General features: G+C 41.3%; 3 protein-coding genes and 1 long non-coding RNA gene across 4 annotated transcripts; 3 read left to right on the top strand and 1 right to left on the bottom strand.

Moving 5' to 3' along the window:
• Window positions 1-3,040: 3,040 nt before the first annotated feature.
• On the bottom strand, window positions 3,041-14,096 carry LOC306972575. The gene is made up of 5 exons (XR_013793512.1): window positions 13,953-14,096; window positions 13,606-13,770; window positions 8,158-8,285; window positions 3,776-3,891; window positions 3,041-3,247 (listed from the first exon to the last, which is right to left on the bottom strand). It is a non-coding gene; the product is annotated as an uncharacterized lncRNA (long non-coding RNA).
• On the top strand, window positions 3,282-6,450 carry crybb3 (crystallin, beta B3). The gene is made up of 6 exons (XM_079568922.1): window positions 3,282-3,446; window positions 3,801-3,898; window positions 4,151-4,269; window positions 5,063-5,195; window positions 5,282-5,424; window positions 6,083-6,450. The coding sequence occupies exons 2-6, from the start codon at window positions 3,824-3,826 to the stop codon at window positions 6,333-6,335; spliced, it is 723 nt and encodes a 240-aa protein (XP_079425048.1). The 5' UTR covers window positions 3,282-3,446; window positions 3,801-3,823; the 3' UTR covers window positions 6,336-6,450.
• Window positions 12,796-15,278, top strand: crybb2 (crystallin, beta B2). The gene is made up of 6 exons (XM_079568974.1): window positions 12,796-12,802; window positions 13,010-13,086; window positions 13,625-13,743; window positions 13,994-14,126; window positions 14,391-14,533; window positions 14,962-15,278. The coding sequence occupies exons 2-6, from the start codon at window positions 13,024-13,026 to the stop codon at window positions 15,128-15,130; spliced, it is 627 nt and encodes a 208-aa protein (XP_079425100.1). The 5' UTR covers window positions 12,796-12,802; window positions 13,010-13,023; the 3' UTR covers window positions 15,131-15,278.
• Window positions 15,279-15,735: 457 nt separating this feature from the next.
• ctu1 (cytosolic thiouridylase subunit 1 homolog (S. pombe)) lies at window positions 15,736-17,651 on the top strand. Its single transcript, XM_079564348.1, has 3 exons — window positions 15,736-15,880; window positions 16,226-16,740; window positions 17,006-17,651. Exons 2-3 carry the CDS (start codon window positions 16,245-16,247, stop codon window positions 17,539-17,541), a joined length of 1,032 nt encoding a protein of 343 aa, XP_079420474.1. The 5' UTR covers window positions 15,736-15,880; window positions 16,226-16,244; the 3' UTR covers window positions 17,542-17,651.
• Window positions 17,652-18,202: the final 551 nt, after the last annotated feature.

The raw sequence follows: 18,202 nt of genomic DNA, 5'->3' as shown, positions 1-18,202 counted from the left end.
AATTATTCACAATCTATAAAATTTGTAAAACATTTAAACTTACAGACTGTCACAAATCTGATAAATTACAGATAATCATGCAGCCCTATAGCACAACAGGAAAAATGTTGTGTTGAAAACTCAAGGTAACGGTAAATATGGACTAACTTTAAAAATCATGACCGAATGTTTCAGCTGCAAAGCCAGGAGATGACTGTGTTCAGATATAGTACCTGTTTTTGTATTGTGCAGCTCCTGACTCGTCTAATTCGACAGCAGCTTCTCCACTATTGCAGTCATGATCATCTTTGCATCATCTTCTCTCTCGCGTATCTCTCTTTACTCCGTGTCTTCAAAGCACTTTGTCACTTGATGCACTACAGCACTGATCGGACCTGTCGATTTGGCCATGTCTTGTCTCCGATATTTGGGCGAATGCGTTTCTCCCGGATATAATTGTGTATATTATGATGTTTTGCTTTGATATAAATGTGAGGGTTTATTTTTATGTCTTTTCTTTGTGCTTTTTTTTTCCTTTTTTTTTATTTCGAGAGTAAAGGCGTATGATGCACTGTGTTGTTCTGGCCAGTGTCTTAAAAGTGAATACATTCTTAATAAAATTTACTTGACGTCACACACCGTCTCTGGTTGCCTAGTGTTGAATTATGAGTTGTTTCTGCACAAATACATGTGTAATTTTATGTATAAGTACAGACAATGTATGATCAAATTACTATGTTATGGAGGAACCAATGTAGAAAGTTTGTTCTTCTAGCTACACTCACTGAATAGCCTCAGTGAGCCCTAACCCTTCCATCTAAAGTCTTTGTTGTACCTTTTGAATGTATTATGATAAAAAATAAATAATAATAATAATAATTACATAAATTCCTTCATTTCCATTTTCAGTTCAGTTATGACATCTTGGATAAGAGTCAGACAAACACATTTAAGACACAATCACAGACATTTGAACAAAATGTTGGTTAAGATAAGCCTTTAATGACCTCACAATGGAGAAATTCACTTGTTAGATTCAGCTTTCAAGAAAACACTCAGGGTGTGCAAAATAGACAGGAAATGTGGAAACAATAAATAGTAAAAAGAAGCGTCTTATATAATATACAACTACAAAAAAGGTTAGATCAAACTTTGTCAAGCGGCGGCAACACTTTATTTTACAGTAACCATGATACATTGTAACCATAGACCAAATTTGGTACAATGTAGTGTAATGTACTATGTAACAATGTGTAATGACTTGTACCTTTGAGTTACATAACACATGGAATAATATGTAGTAATTTGGAGGTGCACGATGTTATACTGTCATTTTAAACTCCTAATCCTAAAGGTCTTATGTCTCATTACGTGATGTACCAAACTACTAATACACATTATTCCATTATGTATGTACTACATAAAGGTACAAGTTGTTGCAGGTATTTATAAAGCTAAATCTAAAGTACAATGTATAAGGGGTAGTGTAAATATAAAGTGTAACTATGTCAGTTATAATGAGATCTTTTTAATATTCTTTTATTCAATTTAGTCCAAACTACTGTGTATTCTGGCTCTATATGTGGGTTGTCTTCAGTTGCGTTTACTCAACTTGCAGAACCTTTTGAAGAAAATATACTGTACTTCGAGGCTTATTACACAAAAATACTTGACTTATTTTGAAGTTTATTCTTGCTTTGTAAAACATTTAGTTACTCTTCCAACTGTGAGTGAATCAGTATGTGACAAAATAAAAAGATACTTGTATATTTCTTGTATCTAATCTTGATACTAATCTAATCTTGTTCTTCAGGGAAATGGCAGCAGGGACAAAACAGATGCATCTGGGCATTAACTCTTTATAAGGCACTCATTGAAATACTTTGAAATAAATAATTTCAACTTAAGAGCGAGAGGTGCTCCAGGCATGTCCTATTGCGAGTAAGCCTCGGGGAAGGCCCAGGACACGCTGGTGGGACTATGTCTCCGAGCTGGCCTGGTGTCGCCTCGGGGTCCCCCCAGAACAGCTGGAGGAGGTGTGGATCGGGAAGTTTGGGCATCTCTGCTGAGACTGCTGCCTTTGCGACCCGGCCCCGGATAATGCGGAAGAAAATGGATGGATGGAACTTAAGAGTTATTGGGGGACATAACACAAGTTTATTTATGTTGTAACATTTTTCAAAATTGTTCATTATCATGCAGGAAATCAATGTGTGCGAAGTTACCATATTTGGATTGTGCTTTACGTGCAGTGGGAGGGGTCAGTCACCTCACCCCAATATTGTTTGCCTAAAAATTGCCTAAACATAAAAAACATATCCTAGAAACCCTTGGACTAGGATTGCTTCTTTTGTCAAAAAAAAAACTGTAAAGTATGAATAATAGGTGCAACATATGGACAAAACTAATTAACTTCAGGTTTAAGTGAACAAGGTGTATGATCAAATATTGTGCCTGCCTTTTTCATGCTGTAATTTCACTTAGTTCACTACGTCCTCCAAAACCAACACATATCACTTAGCACAATTTTTCATCAATAAAATGTGAGTTTCATCAACTTACCATAGTTAGTTTTCAAGTTATGCAAAGAAATGTACCAGGAATTTAGCAGGACTTGGGTCTTTTTCAGACTTCAGAGAAAACAGGAAGTTGAGAGTGCGACAGGTCTCTGCTGATTGGTCAAATGCCACAGTAATGGGATCTGTGATGTAGGGTGATCTCTTCTAATCGGCTGAGTGAAGACTACATGCTTCTTTACTTTACAGATGTGCAGCAGGGAGTCCATATGTAAAGTGTGCAGAAATGACCAGAAATTGTCACTTGCCCTATAAAAGGTTAAGAACCAAGGCCCAGAAGGAAGTAAGCAAAATTCCAAGTGCAAAGGGCATTGTCTTTTAGGATGCCTCGTGACATCCTCTCTAACTTTGCCATGTTACAATACTTCAACATGATCAATTAAAATCTCTAATTAATCTCTCCAAAACAATGGAAGCATACATTACAAGATCTATGCATGTTTAAGACTGATAGGGAAGGAAAATAAAAATTCCTTCAAGTTCAAGATTAGACCAGTCCCGTCATAAAGAGCTTTTTTTAAACGTCCTGCGGTGTAGTTTAGCTACATTCAGCCGCACAGTCGGTCAGTGCATATGTTTCTGGTTACTGCTGAGAGCTGCTGTTTGCTTGATTCCTCTTGGCTCACTGTCCCGGTGCCCACGCACACGCCCCGGTGGCAGCGGGCAGGAGCGGCCGGGTGCCAACGGCGGCCCTATTGAGAGGCACATTACGGACACAATGTAAAAGCCCTAGATCTGCTGTATCAACACCTCCCCCTGTTTCTGCTGCTGCGGCTGAAATAAAACATAAATAGCCCCACCGATCCAGTGCCCTCCAGCGGGGCGATCCCACCAACCAAACACCAGGTGGCACAGGCAGAGGGACAGTACGGCCACAACAGGCAAATCCAGGTAAGGGCAAAACATTACATTTGTATCGTTGATTCAAGTTAGATTTCTCTAGAGGACGCATTTCTTTATGACTGAGCAGACACATAATTTGAGTGATTTTATCAACAATATTATACTGCAACTACACACTGCTACTACTTTTTAATTTTATTCATTTTTAATCTAAATGACCAAAACTTACAGGAGCTACACCTAGATATGATTATCACAATGTGGCTCTTTGATGAAAATACATTTGCTTTCCAAGAATTTGATGGAACAGACCAGCTGAAACTTTTATAGCAAAACAAACTGCAGCTTAACTTGAGATAGTTTTCTAGTGTTATTACCTCATGCATTGTTGAAATTGTCCAGTGGAGGAGCAGAGGACCGGGAGGATGACAGAGCAGCAGAGTGCCCCAGATCAGCTGGCTGCAGGAAAAAGCCAGGGAGGAGCCGGGGCGTCCTATAAGGTACAAGAAAAAGCACTATTAGCACAAGTAGTAATAGTGGTAATAATTGATTCATCCTGTCAACCCTTAAAGTTGTAAGAAACTGTAATACAATTGTTTAAAAGTTACAGCCATGAGTTTTATTTGTCATTTTACAAGCATACTGATCATATTTACCCACAACTAGTGTAAAAATCATATCTCAAATGTTCGGGAAGGGCATATTTTAAGTGTGTTTGTGAAGCGGGTTGTAATGTTGTCTTTGTGCTGCAGGTGATGCTGTTTGAGTTTGAAAACTTCCAGGGCAAAAAGGCGGAGTTTTCATCTGAGTGTAAAGACCTGAACGAGAAAGGGCTGAAAAAGGTGTCGTCAGTGATCGTGGAGTCTGGACCGTAAGCTTCAACTTATCAGGCAGCTTTGTAGTGGCAATAGTAGCTTTAGTTTCCCAGCACTGGCCGGTACACAGATTTGGATGGATTTTTTTGAAGGGAGCAGGATGCCAAAGAAGGAGCGGCAGGGATTACGGGGGTCCCCACAGCTTTGCCTGTAATCATATGGTCAAATCATCAGAAATATTTTGCTATTTTAACAACAACAATTCCACACAAATTACTGGGGAGGAAAAAAACTGTCAGATTGCTTTATTTGTTTATGTGTCAGAGAAAAACGTTGGAAACTACTGGCCAAAACCCCTTCCCCACTTCAACTACTACTCCCTATGGTTGTAGCAGTATTGTAATAATACTATTCAAATTAAATGGCACAGTACAAACAATATGGCAGAAAACCAATTAACGTTCAATGCCCGAGTGATAACAATGCCTTCTGCTTGGATGAGTTCCTTGACCTTTGTCCTGAAGCTCCAACAAGGACATTAGCTCCACAGTCTTAGGCCCCATCAGCCCCACTGCCCCACTCTGGGCTTATCTGCAGCCTGTCTGGCCCATGGGAGTGGATCTATCCTTCACTGTGGTTCTCCTTGAGATTTCTTTTTTCTCATACAGGGTGTAGGAGTTTTTCCCAGGGGGTGGACAAGGGGACGCCCAGGGCAACTGTCACTGTTTGATGCATGTGTTTCCAAACTGCTCCTGTTGTAAATCAGTGTTCTTGGTACAGCCAGTTGGGTACAGTCGTTTTAAAGTGTACTAGTAAGTATGTTGTCTAACCCAGTGTCTTTGCCTGTAGCTGGGTGGCGTATGACCGTCATGGCTTCACAGGGGAGCAGTTCATTTTGGAGAAAGGTGAATACCCGCGCTGGGACACTTGGACCAACAGCCAGAACAGCTACTTTCTCCTCTCTCTCAGACCTCTCAAAGTGGTGGGTCACTGCTCCCAGGCACTATTCAGGCAAATCCGAGAACGCATTGTCAGATATTTTATGCGACTTGTCTCTTCTCTCATCAGGACAGCGCCGAGCACAAGCTACACCTGTTTGACAGTCCCGGATTTTCTGGCCAGAAGATTGAGATAATCGACGACGACGTGCCGAGCCTCTGGGGACTTGGGTTCAAGGATCGTGTAGCAAGCGTTAAGGCGCTCAATGGAACGTAAGACGCCTTATGTCTTTCAGAGGTGGCACAAGAACTTCTATATAACAACTGTCAGAGCCACAAAACGTTAAAAAGACTTAACAAAATAAGTTCAAGTCCTGAGTATGCTACTGTTTTGCAATGCATTTTCAATAGAGACTGTGGTACGCAGGTTGCTTGGGGCTCCTCTGTAGCTTTTTCAAATCCACAAACTATTTCATTCATGTTTTTGACTTTTGTGGTGGTCAGAACTACTTAATTCATAATATAATCTTACTTCAGAACTGGTTTAGCCCTAGTTTAGATCTAGTGGTAATATAGAGGCAGTGATTGTCAGTGTGAAATGCTTGAGAGTCTCTGCAATGCCGTGAAAACACAAGCTTATACTGAACAAAGAACCAGATCAGCTATTTAAAAAGTAATATATGTATTTTCAAACCCTTATCAACTACTTACATGAGTGGCTACAATAGAAAACAACAGAGCTAGAAAAAAAAGGCCCCAACACGAAATAGTAATGGGAAATATGTTTTATTCCCAATAGTGACTCATGATTACTGACAAATACTCATAAACAACAAAGAAATCCCCCCCAAAAAATTATGTATTTACCATAATTTGAATGCCCATGCCTTGTTTCTCTCTTGTGTTAATATTTTGTCCAATCTTCTTTCAGATGGGTTGGCTACCAGTATGCCGGCTACAGGGGGCGCCAGTTCGTCTTTGAGCGCGGAGACTATAAGCACTGGAACGACTGGGAATCGCCCACCCCTCAGATCCAGTCGGTGCGGCGTGTGCGGGACATGCAGTGGCACAAGAAGGGCTGCTTCACTCCCCCGGACCCCTCCCCATCTCCCGCACCTGTCCCGGATCCTGACCCCGCCCCTGCTCCTCCCCCCGCCCCCTCTGCCACAGCGGGACACCCCTAGCGCTCCCCCGCCTCTGAGATGCCCTGTGCCCTGCCCTCTGCCCCCAAATCTAACACGCCAAAATGCTGCTTATGCCCCGTGAGGAGTGCGATGTATGTTTTGAATAAAGAGCCCGTCTGACCTACTGTTTGTTGGTAATGTTATACTTGTAACTTGACCACGTTGGAAATATGTGGTATTAGCGATATTAACACAAATAAAGTAGACCTCATTGAACGGATACATTTATTTTTTGTTGCTTTGGATAATTTTTCTAATGTTTTAGTAGAGTGTATGACTTATTGACTATATGTGAAACCTGCGACAGTTATGGAAATTATGTCACACTGCATGTTGCTTGCTATTAAAAGAAGTGCACTGCATTCCCCCTCTTCAGTTGTATTTGTATCATCAATCCTATCAGCTATATAAAAAAGGTTTTGTAGTTACCAAATCACAAAAATATGAAAATGCAACAGCAGTGTCATCAAAGGGCTGTGCAGAAATATTATAAGAAATATTATAAGAACTTGCAAGGTGAGGAAGAAAACAGACACTGTATTATGATCTACTCTATTGATACCAGATTTGTAGGCCATATGTACACATCTAGATTGATATTCAAATGTATGTATAGCATATATTATTCAATATGTACAAGAGGTGGGGTAAAATGCAGTGCAAAACAACAGCTGCATTTACATTAATGACTTTACATAATCTGTCAGAGAGTTGTACTGCTGCTGTATTGAATGTACTCCTGTGGCAGTATGAGTCCTCTATGTACAATCCAGTAAAGTGGGTGAGCAGTTTGTCCAGTGTCCTCCTGTCACTGCCAATCATATGTCACACTTTGTGGATCAGTTGGACAATCTGGCAAAACTCCCCTTTGGAGGTGTGGGTCCCATGGCGGACCACAGTACAGGGCACTGGAAACCACGGACTGCTGTGCGCTGAACACATGGAAAGATCTGAGCTTCCACCGGAAGTGAAGTCTGCACATGACTGCCCTGTTGCTGCTGTTCTCACTGTCCAGTCTTCTGTTCACATGCTGTTCGCTTTGTGGTGGCAGTCTACTACTTCCACCTCTTGGCTCTGTGTGGTAGTGAGCTCCACCTGTCTTCCTGAAGTCAATGACCAGCTCCTTGGGCTCGTACACCTTCAGAAGGTGATTTTTCTAGGTAGGACCACACTACTGCTTGTCTGCATTAAGCAGAGGTGAACCCTAAACGGTTATATAGTATGGAATTTTGCATTTAGACATAAAAAGTATCAATATGTTAATTCGAGCCATTTCACTTGGAAGCCTGAGGGCCAACCCACATCGACCTCTTGCTGTTGAGGGTCCAGAGCGACGGATGCCATGGATCTGAGCTGAGCCTGCACGAGTCTCTCCAGGACCTTGGACTTCTATGCACATAACTATACAGGAAGTCTCCCATTGCACCTTTCATCCTCTCCAGATTCAGACTTCAGTCAGATGTGCAGTACTAGTGTTCAGGATGAGGTTTAACATAATCAGGTCTGAGAGACTTGTTCTGTCTGACTGAGCACATTTCAACATGAAATTGATATTTTTGTTTTATTTTATTTCCATCATTTCATCAGGCAAAACATTAACAACACATTCCTATCTACAATGTTGGCCTGAAAGTGCTTAAAGTGCACTTAATGTGACAGGGAAGGAAAACAAATACAATAGAAGGTTATATACAGGAAATTACAGCGAGATCAGTGATTTTAGCTTTAGTGTATTTTGGGCAAAATTCCAATCATTGGCAGCAGCAGAGCGAAAGGAATGAGGCCAAAGGCACTTTGTAAGCTGTGACGATCTTGTGTTTACCTGAAGGGGACTTCACGCTGCAGCTGACCAAGATAGTTGAGTGTGAGACCCAGATGAACATGAGCCAGTGGATGTTGCGACTCCAGTGATGACTGTTCACCTTAGGGTAAAGCCAACAGAGACGTGTCCTGCAGAGACATTTGTAATAAAACAAATTGCCAAACGACAAAGTGTGTCCAGTTTTTCAAGTTGACCTTCACATGCATTTATATGCCGATAAAGGCACGGTAGAACAGGGGTTAGCCCCTGCGCTTTCTCAGCTAGAACATGGATGTCAAACATGCGGCCGAGATGATTTAATCCGGCTCTAAATCTCTAGCCCATTCCTGTGCAGAGTTATGATTTTTTAAAGAATAGCCAGAATGTTCATTCCAGCCACTAGGGGGCAGCTTAAAAGAAAAAAAGAAGAATTTCCCATGTGTCCAGCAGAGGGCACTGACATAATAAGAGATCAGGATATGAACAACACATTATAGCCACGTGGTAAATGGACAGTCTGCCCCAGGGCGGCTGCGGCTTTAAAAACAGCTTACCACCACCAACGAGTGTGGAGTCAGTGAAGAATTAGTACTATGTAGCACTTTGAGAAACTTGTGACACAGGCTTGTAAAGTGCAATTCAAGTGTAAGCCGTTGACATTGATTTGGCTACAGTGAAGTTGGGGCTTTGACCAAATCACAGCTCATTAATATTCATTTATTGGGAAAATGTTCTCGATAGTATTTTTGTGTGTACATTATATGTGGCCCACTACCCAAAATGAGTTTGACACCCCTGAGCTAGAAGGTCCCGGGTTCAATCTCTGGCCGGACGGGCCATTTTATGTGGAGTTTGCATGTTCTCCCCATGTCTGCATGGGGTTTCCTCCGGGTACTCCTGTTTCCCCTACCACTAAAAACATGTACAACAGGCCAGAATGAATGTAGTGAGTGAGTGAATGGTTGGTGGTGATTGGAGGGGCCAATGACACAGATGGGCAGTATCGCTTAAATCAGTCCATGAGTGGACGGCAGTGGCTACAATAGCAGCTTGCCACCAGAGAGTAGAGCATGAATGAATAATGAATACACTGTGGTGTGTTGAGAAACTTGGTAACACATGCTTGGAAAGCACAATTTGAGAACCATGACGCACCAGACACCCCAAAAGATCCAATCTGGCTCAGTGGTTTTATTAAGATAAGAGTGGTTCACTGAATAGGAAGCTTTTGCTAAATCTATGAAAATACAGTTGTGCTCAAAAGTTTACATACGCTGGCAGAATTTTTCCTATTTTTCAGAGAATATGAATGATAACACAAACGTTTTTTCACTCATAGTTAGTGGTTGTGTGAAGCCATTTATGGTCAAACAACTGAGCTCTTTTTAAATCATTATGACAAAAGAAACTACCAAAATGACCCTGATCAAAGGTTTATACCCTGGTGATCTTGGCCTGTAGTAACATGCACACAAGTTGACACAAACGGGTTTGAATGGCTACTAAAAGTAGGCATCCTCACCTGTGACCTGTGTTTGTAATTATTGTGTGTGTATAAAAGGTCAGTGAGTTTGAAAAGAAAAAACAAGATATAACTTCAGCTGAAATACAGGACTCTCGAAAACAGTAGTGTGGCTGTTTCAAGCATAATACGTAAGGAGGCACTTGATCAAAAATGGGCTGCATTGCCAAGTCACCAGAAAAAGCCATTACTTTGCAAATGCCACAAAGTATCCACGTACAATATGTTAAGCAGCACAGACACAAGCCTCAACATTTCTGAAACAATACAATTTTGAGTGATGAAACCAAATTGGAACCTTTTGGCCATAAACGTTGCATTTGGGGGAGTCGAGGCCTGTGATGAACGGTACACCGTTCCTACAGTGAAACTCAGAGGTGGATCACTGATGTTTTGGGGATGTGTGAGATTCAGGGAACTTGGTCAGAACTGATTTCAGGATGAATGCAGCATGTTATTAAAGAATACTGGAGTCGCTCATCAGCCTGGACGCACTTGGACGTTCCAACATGACAACGATCCAAAGCACAAGGCCATGTCGACCTCTCATTGGGTACAGCAGAATAAAGTGAAGGTTCTGGAGTGGCCATCTCAGTGTCCTGATCAGGGTCATTTTGGCAGTTTCAGTTCTTATTATGATTTAAAAAGGATAAATCAGTTGTTTGACCATAAATGGCTTCACACAAGCATTAACTATGAGTGAAAAAAAACAAAAACACAAAAACATGTTTTGAGTTATCTTTCACATTCTCTGACAAATGGCAAAAATAAAAAAATAATACTGCCAAGATATGTAGACTTTTGAGCACAACTGTATCTGCACAATATTGCTTAGAGTCCAGAGCAGACGTTATATTGTCAAGGACTTTCAAAACAGCTGTGTCAGAGATTGGGCATTGGCTACCCTTCCTGTGGCAACTAGCCTCATTACTGTGACTGGGGGATGGCGATTATGCATCACTTTTAGAAAATTACGTTAAAAACATTCTACTTGTTATTTTTATATCTTTTGTTTAATCATTTGAATATTTTTATTTTTTGAATTTCTTTTCCCCCCCTTATTTTTTCCCCACTATTTTTTCTTTTCTTTTCTGTACAGTAAATATATATTTTTAAATCTAATTTAAAAAAAATAATGAATTTGAAATTCAGCTTGTTATGAACCTAAATCAGGAATTTTTAGCTCAGGTGCCCAGTGCTGCCTGTTTTTTGGTAGCTCTCCAAAGGTTTTCTACCCTTTGGTAAGTCACATTTTAGATTTTGTCTGACATTTCTTTTTTGTTCTGAACATTTTGAACAGACTCTGAGGGCCAGATCTTGTGACTGGCGCAGTCCGTGCGCAACTCTAAACGCAACGTGGTACACGCGCGATCTTGCATGTGGCGCAGGTTTTGCGCTCAAGGCTGCGCCACTAGGGAGAGGGCGTTATTTAAGAAAAAGAGGCCGACTGAGGCGTAGTTTATTACAAGTAGCACTTGTGCTACTCTTCTGTGGCAACCTTCACATTATGCCCCTCTTTACATCGCGCTGCCTTGTCTTCTTCCTTAGAATCGACGTCAAATTGAAAACAAAAGCGACATTGCCTTGAAAACTCTGTTTGAGCGTTGGTTTACGAACACAACAATAGTTTTCCATAAATAAACCACACATGCCTTCAAGTGCCACAACACCACGTCTAATCTGAGTTTTAAGGAGACATTTCCATCATGTGTCAGTGTTTACCTCCTGATGATGCTCCTTGTGTAGCCACGGCTCAGTCCAAAACAAGGCATTTTACAAGGCATATAGCAACTTTTCTTTTCCCCCCCCCCAATTCAGCCGCTCCAAGAATCCTGCAGCTGTAGCGCAAATGTTCCAATACGCTACAGTTTTCTTTGCCTGCTGCCTAGCTTTCCCCGCCCGCTCATCTTGGATCTGCAGTGAGTGTCTGCAGCAGCGGAGGGACAGTTTTATTTCTTTAATCCTTATTAAACATTGCGCACTGCATCATGTTACGCGTTAACAGGAGAAACCCCCCTCCTCGCAACCCACCACCTTCCGCAGGTCTGGGGAAAGCATGGGGCGGGGACGGCACCACAACATCACAATGCGAGTCTGTCCCCCCTCCTGTCCTGCCCACTTTTTGCGCCAGGTATGACACTGAAGATTGCAAGGAGCGCCCCCGTCTGCGTACTCGTCTTCTATACAGCCTGCGCTATGAACCACAAGATCTGGCCCTGGAAGCATTTATGTTTTAAAGTTCCGTTTAAGGACAAAATTCAATAAATTTCCTTGAATTATATTGAAATATCTTCATCAAAAAGGTGTCTTCGAAGCTTAAGTAGCACTCTGATGTTTTTATTACATAAAAGTACCGTAGCTGAACAGGTAGAAAAGGTTGGAGACCCCAGGGCTGTCACAATAATTACTATATCGACTTATCGTTCAATAAATGACAGATAAACGAAACATTTTAGGCTGGATTTCTACCAGTGCATTTGTCTGCATTTCCCCCCCATTTTTCTAATGCAATACTTACTTTTTTGTGTCTCATTGTATTTTAATGTTTATTGTGGGATATTTTAAGATTAAGTATTTTTTGAACAGAGCCTGTTGTTTTTGAGCTTTAGTGTTTGTGTCTATTGCAAAGAAAGGTCTCCAATAATATCATCATAGTCTCTTTAGATTTTGATGATTTGGAGTTTAGATAGATAAACTTTAGATTTTGTTATCGTGACCGGCCTGGGAGACCCCTGATCTCAATGAATGCCCACCATCAATATAATTATATAGCCAATGCTGAAATAAAATACATTAGCCAGTATTTGTTTTTGATTTGAGTTCTGAGCCTGATCTACTGTTTCTCCCTCTCTGCTGCTCATTGTGGTGGTGGGACTCTTGGCACTGTTTGTGCTGAATCATGTGGATATCGAACAATGACTGGCTGCACAAAAACTGACAACTAATGAAATAACTTTGTGGGAATGACACCCCGGGGTGGGGGCAGGCAGCAGGGCGACCCCTCATCTCTGCTGGGCCTATGGCAGCTCGACCCACACCCCGTACCAGGACACTGTCGGCGCTGTTGGCAGAGTGCCCCCCTGCTGTGCCGTATATATTGAGCCGGTGGTGCCCACACAAACACACTGGCACGGACAGGTACTGGTAAGGGCTGCATGGAGGTCACCTTTTATACTGTATTTTTGTTAATGTAAACACAAATTGTTTTACATTGTTAAATTAGTCAAAGATTGTTTATTGTGCAAAACATACAGTTTAGATAATCTCTTATTATAATATATTATTATAATCTCTTTATTAGATTATGTATCATTGTCGTTCTTTATATTCTATCTTTTTTTTTTTTTCCAGGTTTATCCTTCACTATGGCCACAGACCACCAGAACCCTGCATCCAAGCAGCAGCAGCCAGGCACCAATGCATTTAAGGTAAGTCTCGATCCATCCATATCCATGTTGTTTTAATACTATTTTTGCTGTACTAGTTTAGTTTTTCCAGAATTGTTGAAAGGGCCCTGTGTTTGTCCTAGTTTAGTTAAGGTTAAGATTAAGGTATAGTTACTTTATTGTCCCTCTGGGGAAATGTGCTCTCTGCATTTGACCCATCCTTCGATGCCACTGGGGCAATCTGTAAGGAGCAGTGGGCGACTGCAGCGCCCGGGAAATCTCCTGATGTTGATTCAGGTTAATGAACAACTTAGATCATTAGGTCTGATACAGCGCTGGTTTTAGTGATTTACCCTGGTGTTTTTTTACTCAATAATGCATTTGCCAGGGTTATTTCCTTTATGGTCATAACACTAATATGTTATGAAGAGGGGCTTTACAGCCATCATATATTTGTGCATTAAGAATGCAAAGTTGGTCACAATAAAAATAGGTTATTATCAAGTAAGACTGACATTATATATACAGTGTAAGAAAATAACAAATATCTGTTACTGATACCTTGTGTTTTGGTCCACAGCTGGTTATCTATGAGCAGGAGAACTTCCAGGGACGCTGCCATGAGCTGACTGGGCCCTGCAACAACCTCCAGGAGGCAGGCGTGGAGAAAGTGGGCTCAATACTGGTGCTGTGTGGACCGTGAGTGTGGGTCAGAGGCACACAAAGCTGAAGTAGAACACAAAACAGAGTTACATTCATAGCCAGTCAAAAGTCATGCTTAGACCAAATACATACCTGCATTTCATAACTTTTTAAGCTTTAAAAAGTTACAGAATTGTGATGGTTGTATTTTAACTATATGAAACAGCATCTCATCAGAATAGACAAACCATATCTAGTTTGCCCACCTTTGCCGCCCTGATGTGCCTCCTGACTGCTCTCTCCTCAGGTGGGTGGGGTATGAGCAGGCAAGCTGTAAGGGAGAGCAGTACGTGTTTGAGAAGGGCGAGTATCCTCGCTGGGATTCCTGGACCAACAGCCGGCGCAGTGACACCATCACCGCATTTCGCCCGATTAAAGTTGTAAGAAAACAAAACTTCACTCTCTTACACATTATCATAAACACAGAAAGAGAGAATGATCTGGGTATAAGTGACAATCTGTTGTCTCTAGACCTTTGTATGTATGTACTATTTGTATGTATAAAACTGTTTGATTTAGGAATTATTTCATATCAAATTCTTAAAAATGTATGTAATATAGACTATTTTAGTTTTTCTCTACTATCTCACAATGGCCCGTTAGATCTTCCTACATTGATACATGGGTTTGTTATTTGATTTCAGGACAGCCAGGAGCACAAGATTGTGCTTTATGAAAACCCCAGCTTTGCAGGAAAGAAGATAGAGATCATCGACGACGATGTGCCCAGCTTCCATGCTCATGGTTATCAGGAGAAGGTGTCGTCTGTGCGCGTGCAGAGTGGGACGTGAGTCAAACAGATTTTGATATGAAGAAATGTGTCCTATAACCTTCCTCTATGCTCATATCTTCAGAGATGTGAGAAGTAGTAGGGATCAGTTACTTAGAGATAATGCTTAAGCAAAAGTTAAAAAATATAGCCATTCAACAAAAATTACCACAGTGGTTCAGTACTTGGTAAAATATGTTAGTTAGAAATAAGGACATTGTTACCACTGCTAATCATAAAAGAAAAAGTAAAAACAACTATATGTAATAGGGATGCAATTTTTCACCACTCATAGCTTATGCAAAACAGTTCAAACACACTTCAGTCACAAATGATGATTTAATGATTTCTGGCATTGAATGAAAAAACAAACAACAAACGGCTAAATCACTGTGACTATTTTTCCTGTTTGCTTACCGCTCATGAATCCCGTCTCCTCCTCACAGCTGGGTGGGGTATCAGTACCCAGGATACAGAGGATACCAGTACGTGTTTGAGAAGGGAGAGTACAAAGACAGCACTGAGTTTGGAGCCCAGATCCCTCAGATCCAGTCGGTCCGCCGCATCCGGGACATGCAGTGGCACCAGAGGGGAGCTTTTCACCCCGTTAACTAAAGGCCTTTGACACTTTCTTCAACCCTGACCTCTGCATCTTACTAAAGCCTGTCCTGCCCCATTTTCACCAACATGCATTTTGATACCTATTGCAGTTGTTGCAGTAGTGACATCCTTACTAACCAATAAATCCTTGTTGCTTACATATTGCTTGTGTGATTTATTTAAAGTTTAAAATCATCTACAGCAAATTAGTAGGCCAAAGGCTGAAACCAAGCAGTCTCTAAACAATGTAGACTTCAGTCAATTTTCACTTACACTGTTGTCAGATTATGCTGAAACCACTAAATACCATTCCTAAATACAAAACACAATTTCATTCCAATTCATGCAAAACAGCTATGATGCCACTTGATAAAGTGAACCTCTCATTAGCCTTTTCTAACAAATCAGCGTTAAAACACATCACAACACCATAAAACAACACATATATTTATCATACTTAATATTTACCAAGCTGACTGATGTAAGGATGCAAAAATGGGGTGAAGAAAATGACGAAACAGCTGAGGCTTACAACTTGTTGATGTTATGTCAAACTCCGACCGATAGGAGTCGCTGCAGTTTCCTCGACGCTTTATTGACTTCTCGTGGTCGCGTGAACCCGAAGAAGAGACAGCAGCACATGATGAAACGACTCTACTGATAATTTCCCCCCTTTTCAATAAAAAAAAGTGCCTTAATGTTTTGGTTTATGGACTGAACTTACTGTCAGGTCCACAGGAAGACCCTCGGATCATCGTGAGCAGGGTAAGAAGTAGTTGTAAATACTTAAACGTGTAGTAGTTATTTACAGGAGCTAACGCAAGACTTGTAATCCACTACAAACTAACTACGTAATCATCACCAATCACCAAGTCTTGCATGTTTTAGTCTACGATGGTTCGCATATTCCGAGAAGTTTTCCATCTGAGTCGGCGGCTTTGATAACAAATATATTTAGGTTTGCCTCTACTTTTAGTGGGGCTCAAATGTTTCTAATTTTAGAAGGGGTATTTTGATTATTTGTTGTTACATGTTTGCTTATATTCACTAATATCTCAATGGACACGATTATTCAATACCTCAAATTTTAATTTTGTTATTATTTTCCAGACTTGGTGCAACAAACACAATGCCTGTCCAGTGCAGCAGTTGTTCCAAAAACCGTGCAGTGTTGAGGCGTCCCAAAACAGGCCACTCTCTTTGCAAGGAGTGCTTTTTCATTGCTTTTGAAGAAGAGGTGCACCGGACTATTGTTGCTGCTGAACTGTTTAAACATGGGGAGAGAGTGGGCATCGCCGCTTCAGGTGGAAAAGACTCCACAGTCCTCGCTCATGTCATGAAAGTCCTGAATGAGAGGTACAGCTATGGTCTCGAGCTCATGCTGCTCTCCGTGGATGAGGGGATCACTGGTTACCGTGACGACTCGTTGGAGACTGTGAAGAGGAACCAGGAGCAGTACGAGCTGCCGCTGAAGATCGTGTCCTATGAGGAGTTGTACGGCTGGACGATGGATGCCATAGTGAAGCAGGTGGGACTGAAAAACAACTGCACTTTCTGCGGTGTCTTCAGGAGGCAGGCCCTAGACCGAGGAGCCATTATGCTGAAGGTGGACAAGATATGTACAGGTAAGAAGAATTGTGAACTATGCTCTTTAGAGGGTTAAGTACTAAAATGATGCAAAAAAAACTAACACTAACCAAGGTCAAACAATGGGAAAAATACTTGTTTTACGGAGATACTAGATACCACACTTTGGAAACCCACATTTGCAGGACTGAACTGCATACTCATTAGAATAGTAATTAGTCTTATGAGTATGCAAAATAATGATGAATAATTAGGATGTTGTCTTTTACAGTTATGACAGTAATGATTTGTATTTTTCTACAGGCCACAATGCTGATGATATAGCGGAAACAGTCTTGATGAACGTCTTAAGAGGAGACATAGCTCGACTACGGCGCTGCACTGCCATCTCCACTTCCAGTGAGGGAGATGGGGTTGTCCCGCGCTGCAAGCCACTCAAATACGCCTATGAGAAAGAGATTGTACTGTACGCCTATTTTAAGAAGCTGGATTACTTCTCCACAGAATGCATTTATTCACCTAACGCATATCGTGGCTATGCAAGGACTTTCTTAAAGGACTTGGAGAGTATCCGTCCCAGCTCCATAATGGATGTGATTCACTCCGGTGAGAACCTCTCAGTGCGGGATGGGGTGAAGATGCCGGTTCAGGGCACGTGCAGTCGATGTGGGTACATCTCCAGCCAAGCACTGTGTAAAGCCTGTGTGTTGCTGGAAGGACTGAACCGAGGCCTGCCCAAACTGGGGATCGGCAAACACCATCGACTTCATGGAAAACTGTTGTCTCAGGAGCCACTGACTGAAAAGGAGGAGAGGAAACTCAAAGCCGTGGAATTTTGACAAGAAAGTATTGTACTATCTGAGATTTTAATATTCATTTAGAGGCATTTATTGGATTTTTTTTAACGCGGTAAATGTCAATATGCTTGATTTATTACTCCAAATTGCTCTTGGAGAACAATGTTTTATTTGACTCTTTTGGTGTTCATCATATCTAAAAATAAACATCTTCATTATATATGTTTCCTATTTGTTTTAACTTTTTAGAAATAAATATACATTAAACGTTCAGTATGTTGCAATAAAAAACTGGGTAGAAGCTAGAATTTTGTTTTAATTATTAGTATTTTTATTTATTATTTATTTATTATTACAATTTATTTTTTACCAACTTTGAAACGCGTATTAAAGGGGAAGTATTATGCAAAATCGACTTTTTCAAGCTTTCCATCATGTTATTATGTCATTCACTCATTAAAAACATGCCTGAAGTGTTGTCTTGGCACATTCACGTATTTTTGAGTAATCTGTAAAAACTCTGATGGCGGCCATTTTAGGGATACGTTACGCCTGAGTCCTCCTAGGAACGCCCCCACCTCCTGGAGACGCCTCCGAGCTTTCGTCACCAGCCGAGTAACCAACCACTGCTCCTCAGCTGAACCCCCTCCCCACTGATGCCACAGACAGCGTGTGGAGGGGGCGTGTCGGAAAGGGTCAGAGG

Source organism: Gobius niger (genome assembly GCF_951799975.1).
Source record: "Gobius niger genome assembly, chromosome: 1".
Taxonomy (NCBI): domain Eukaryota; kingdom Metazoa; phylum Chordata; class Actinopteri; order Gobiiformes; family Gobiidae; genus Gobius; species Gobius niger.
Note: the sequence above shows the minus strand (reverse complement) of the source record. Positions and strands in the feature narration are given on the sequence as shown.

What these genes read in the sequence shown, in the direction of transcription:
- crybb3 (XM_079568922.1), top strand. Translation starts at nt 3,824, where the DNA reads ATGACAGAGCAGCAGAGTGCCCCAGATCAGCTGGCTGCAGGAAAAAGC. An exon ending in GAGCCGGGGCGTCCTATAAG is followed by an intron (nt 3,899 to 4,150) that starts GTACAAGAAAAA and finishes TTTGTGCTGCAG; the next exon opens with GTGATGCTGTTTGAGTTTGA. An exon ending in CTCTCAGACCTCTCAAAGTG is followed by an intron (nt 5,196 to 5,281) that starts GTGGGTCACTGC and finishes TTCTCTCATCAG; the next exon opens with GACAGCGCCGAGCACAAGCT.
- crybb2 (XM_079568974.1), top strand. Translation starts at nt 13,024, where the DNA reads ATGGCCACAGACCACCAGAACCCTGCATCCAAGCAGCAGCAGCCAGGC. An exon ending in CAGGCACCAATGCATTTAAG is followed by an intron (nt 13,087 to 13,624) that starts GTAAGTCTCGAT and finishes TTTGGTCCACAG; the next exon opens with CTGGTTATCTATGAGCAGGA. An exon ending in ATACTGGTGCTGTGTGGACC is followed by an intron (nt 13,744 to 13,993) that starts GTGAGTGTGGGT and finishes CTCTCTCCTCAG; the next exon opens with GTGGGTGGGGTATGAGCAGG.
- ctu1 (XM_079564348.1), top strand. Translation starts at nt 16,245, where the DNA reads ATGCCTGTCCAGTGCAGCAGTTGTTCCAAAAACCGTGCAGTGTTGAGG. An exon ending in GGTGGACAAGATATGTACAG is followed by an intron (nt 16,741 to 17,005) that starts GTAAGAAGAATT and finishes ATTTTTCTACAG; the next exon opens with GCCACAATGCTGATGATATA.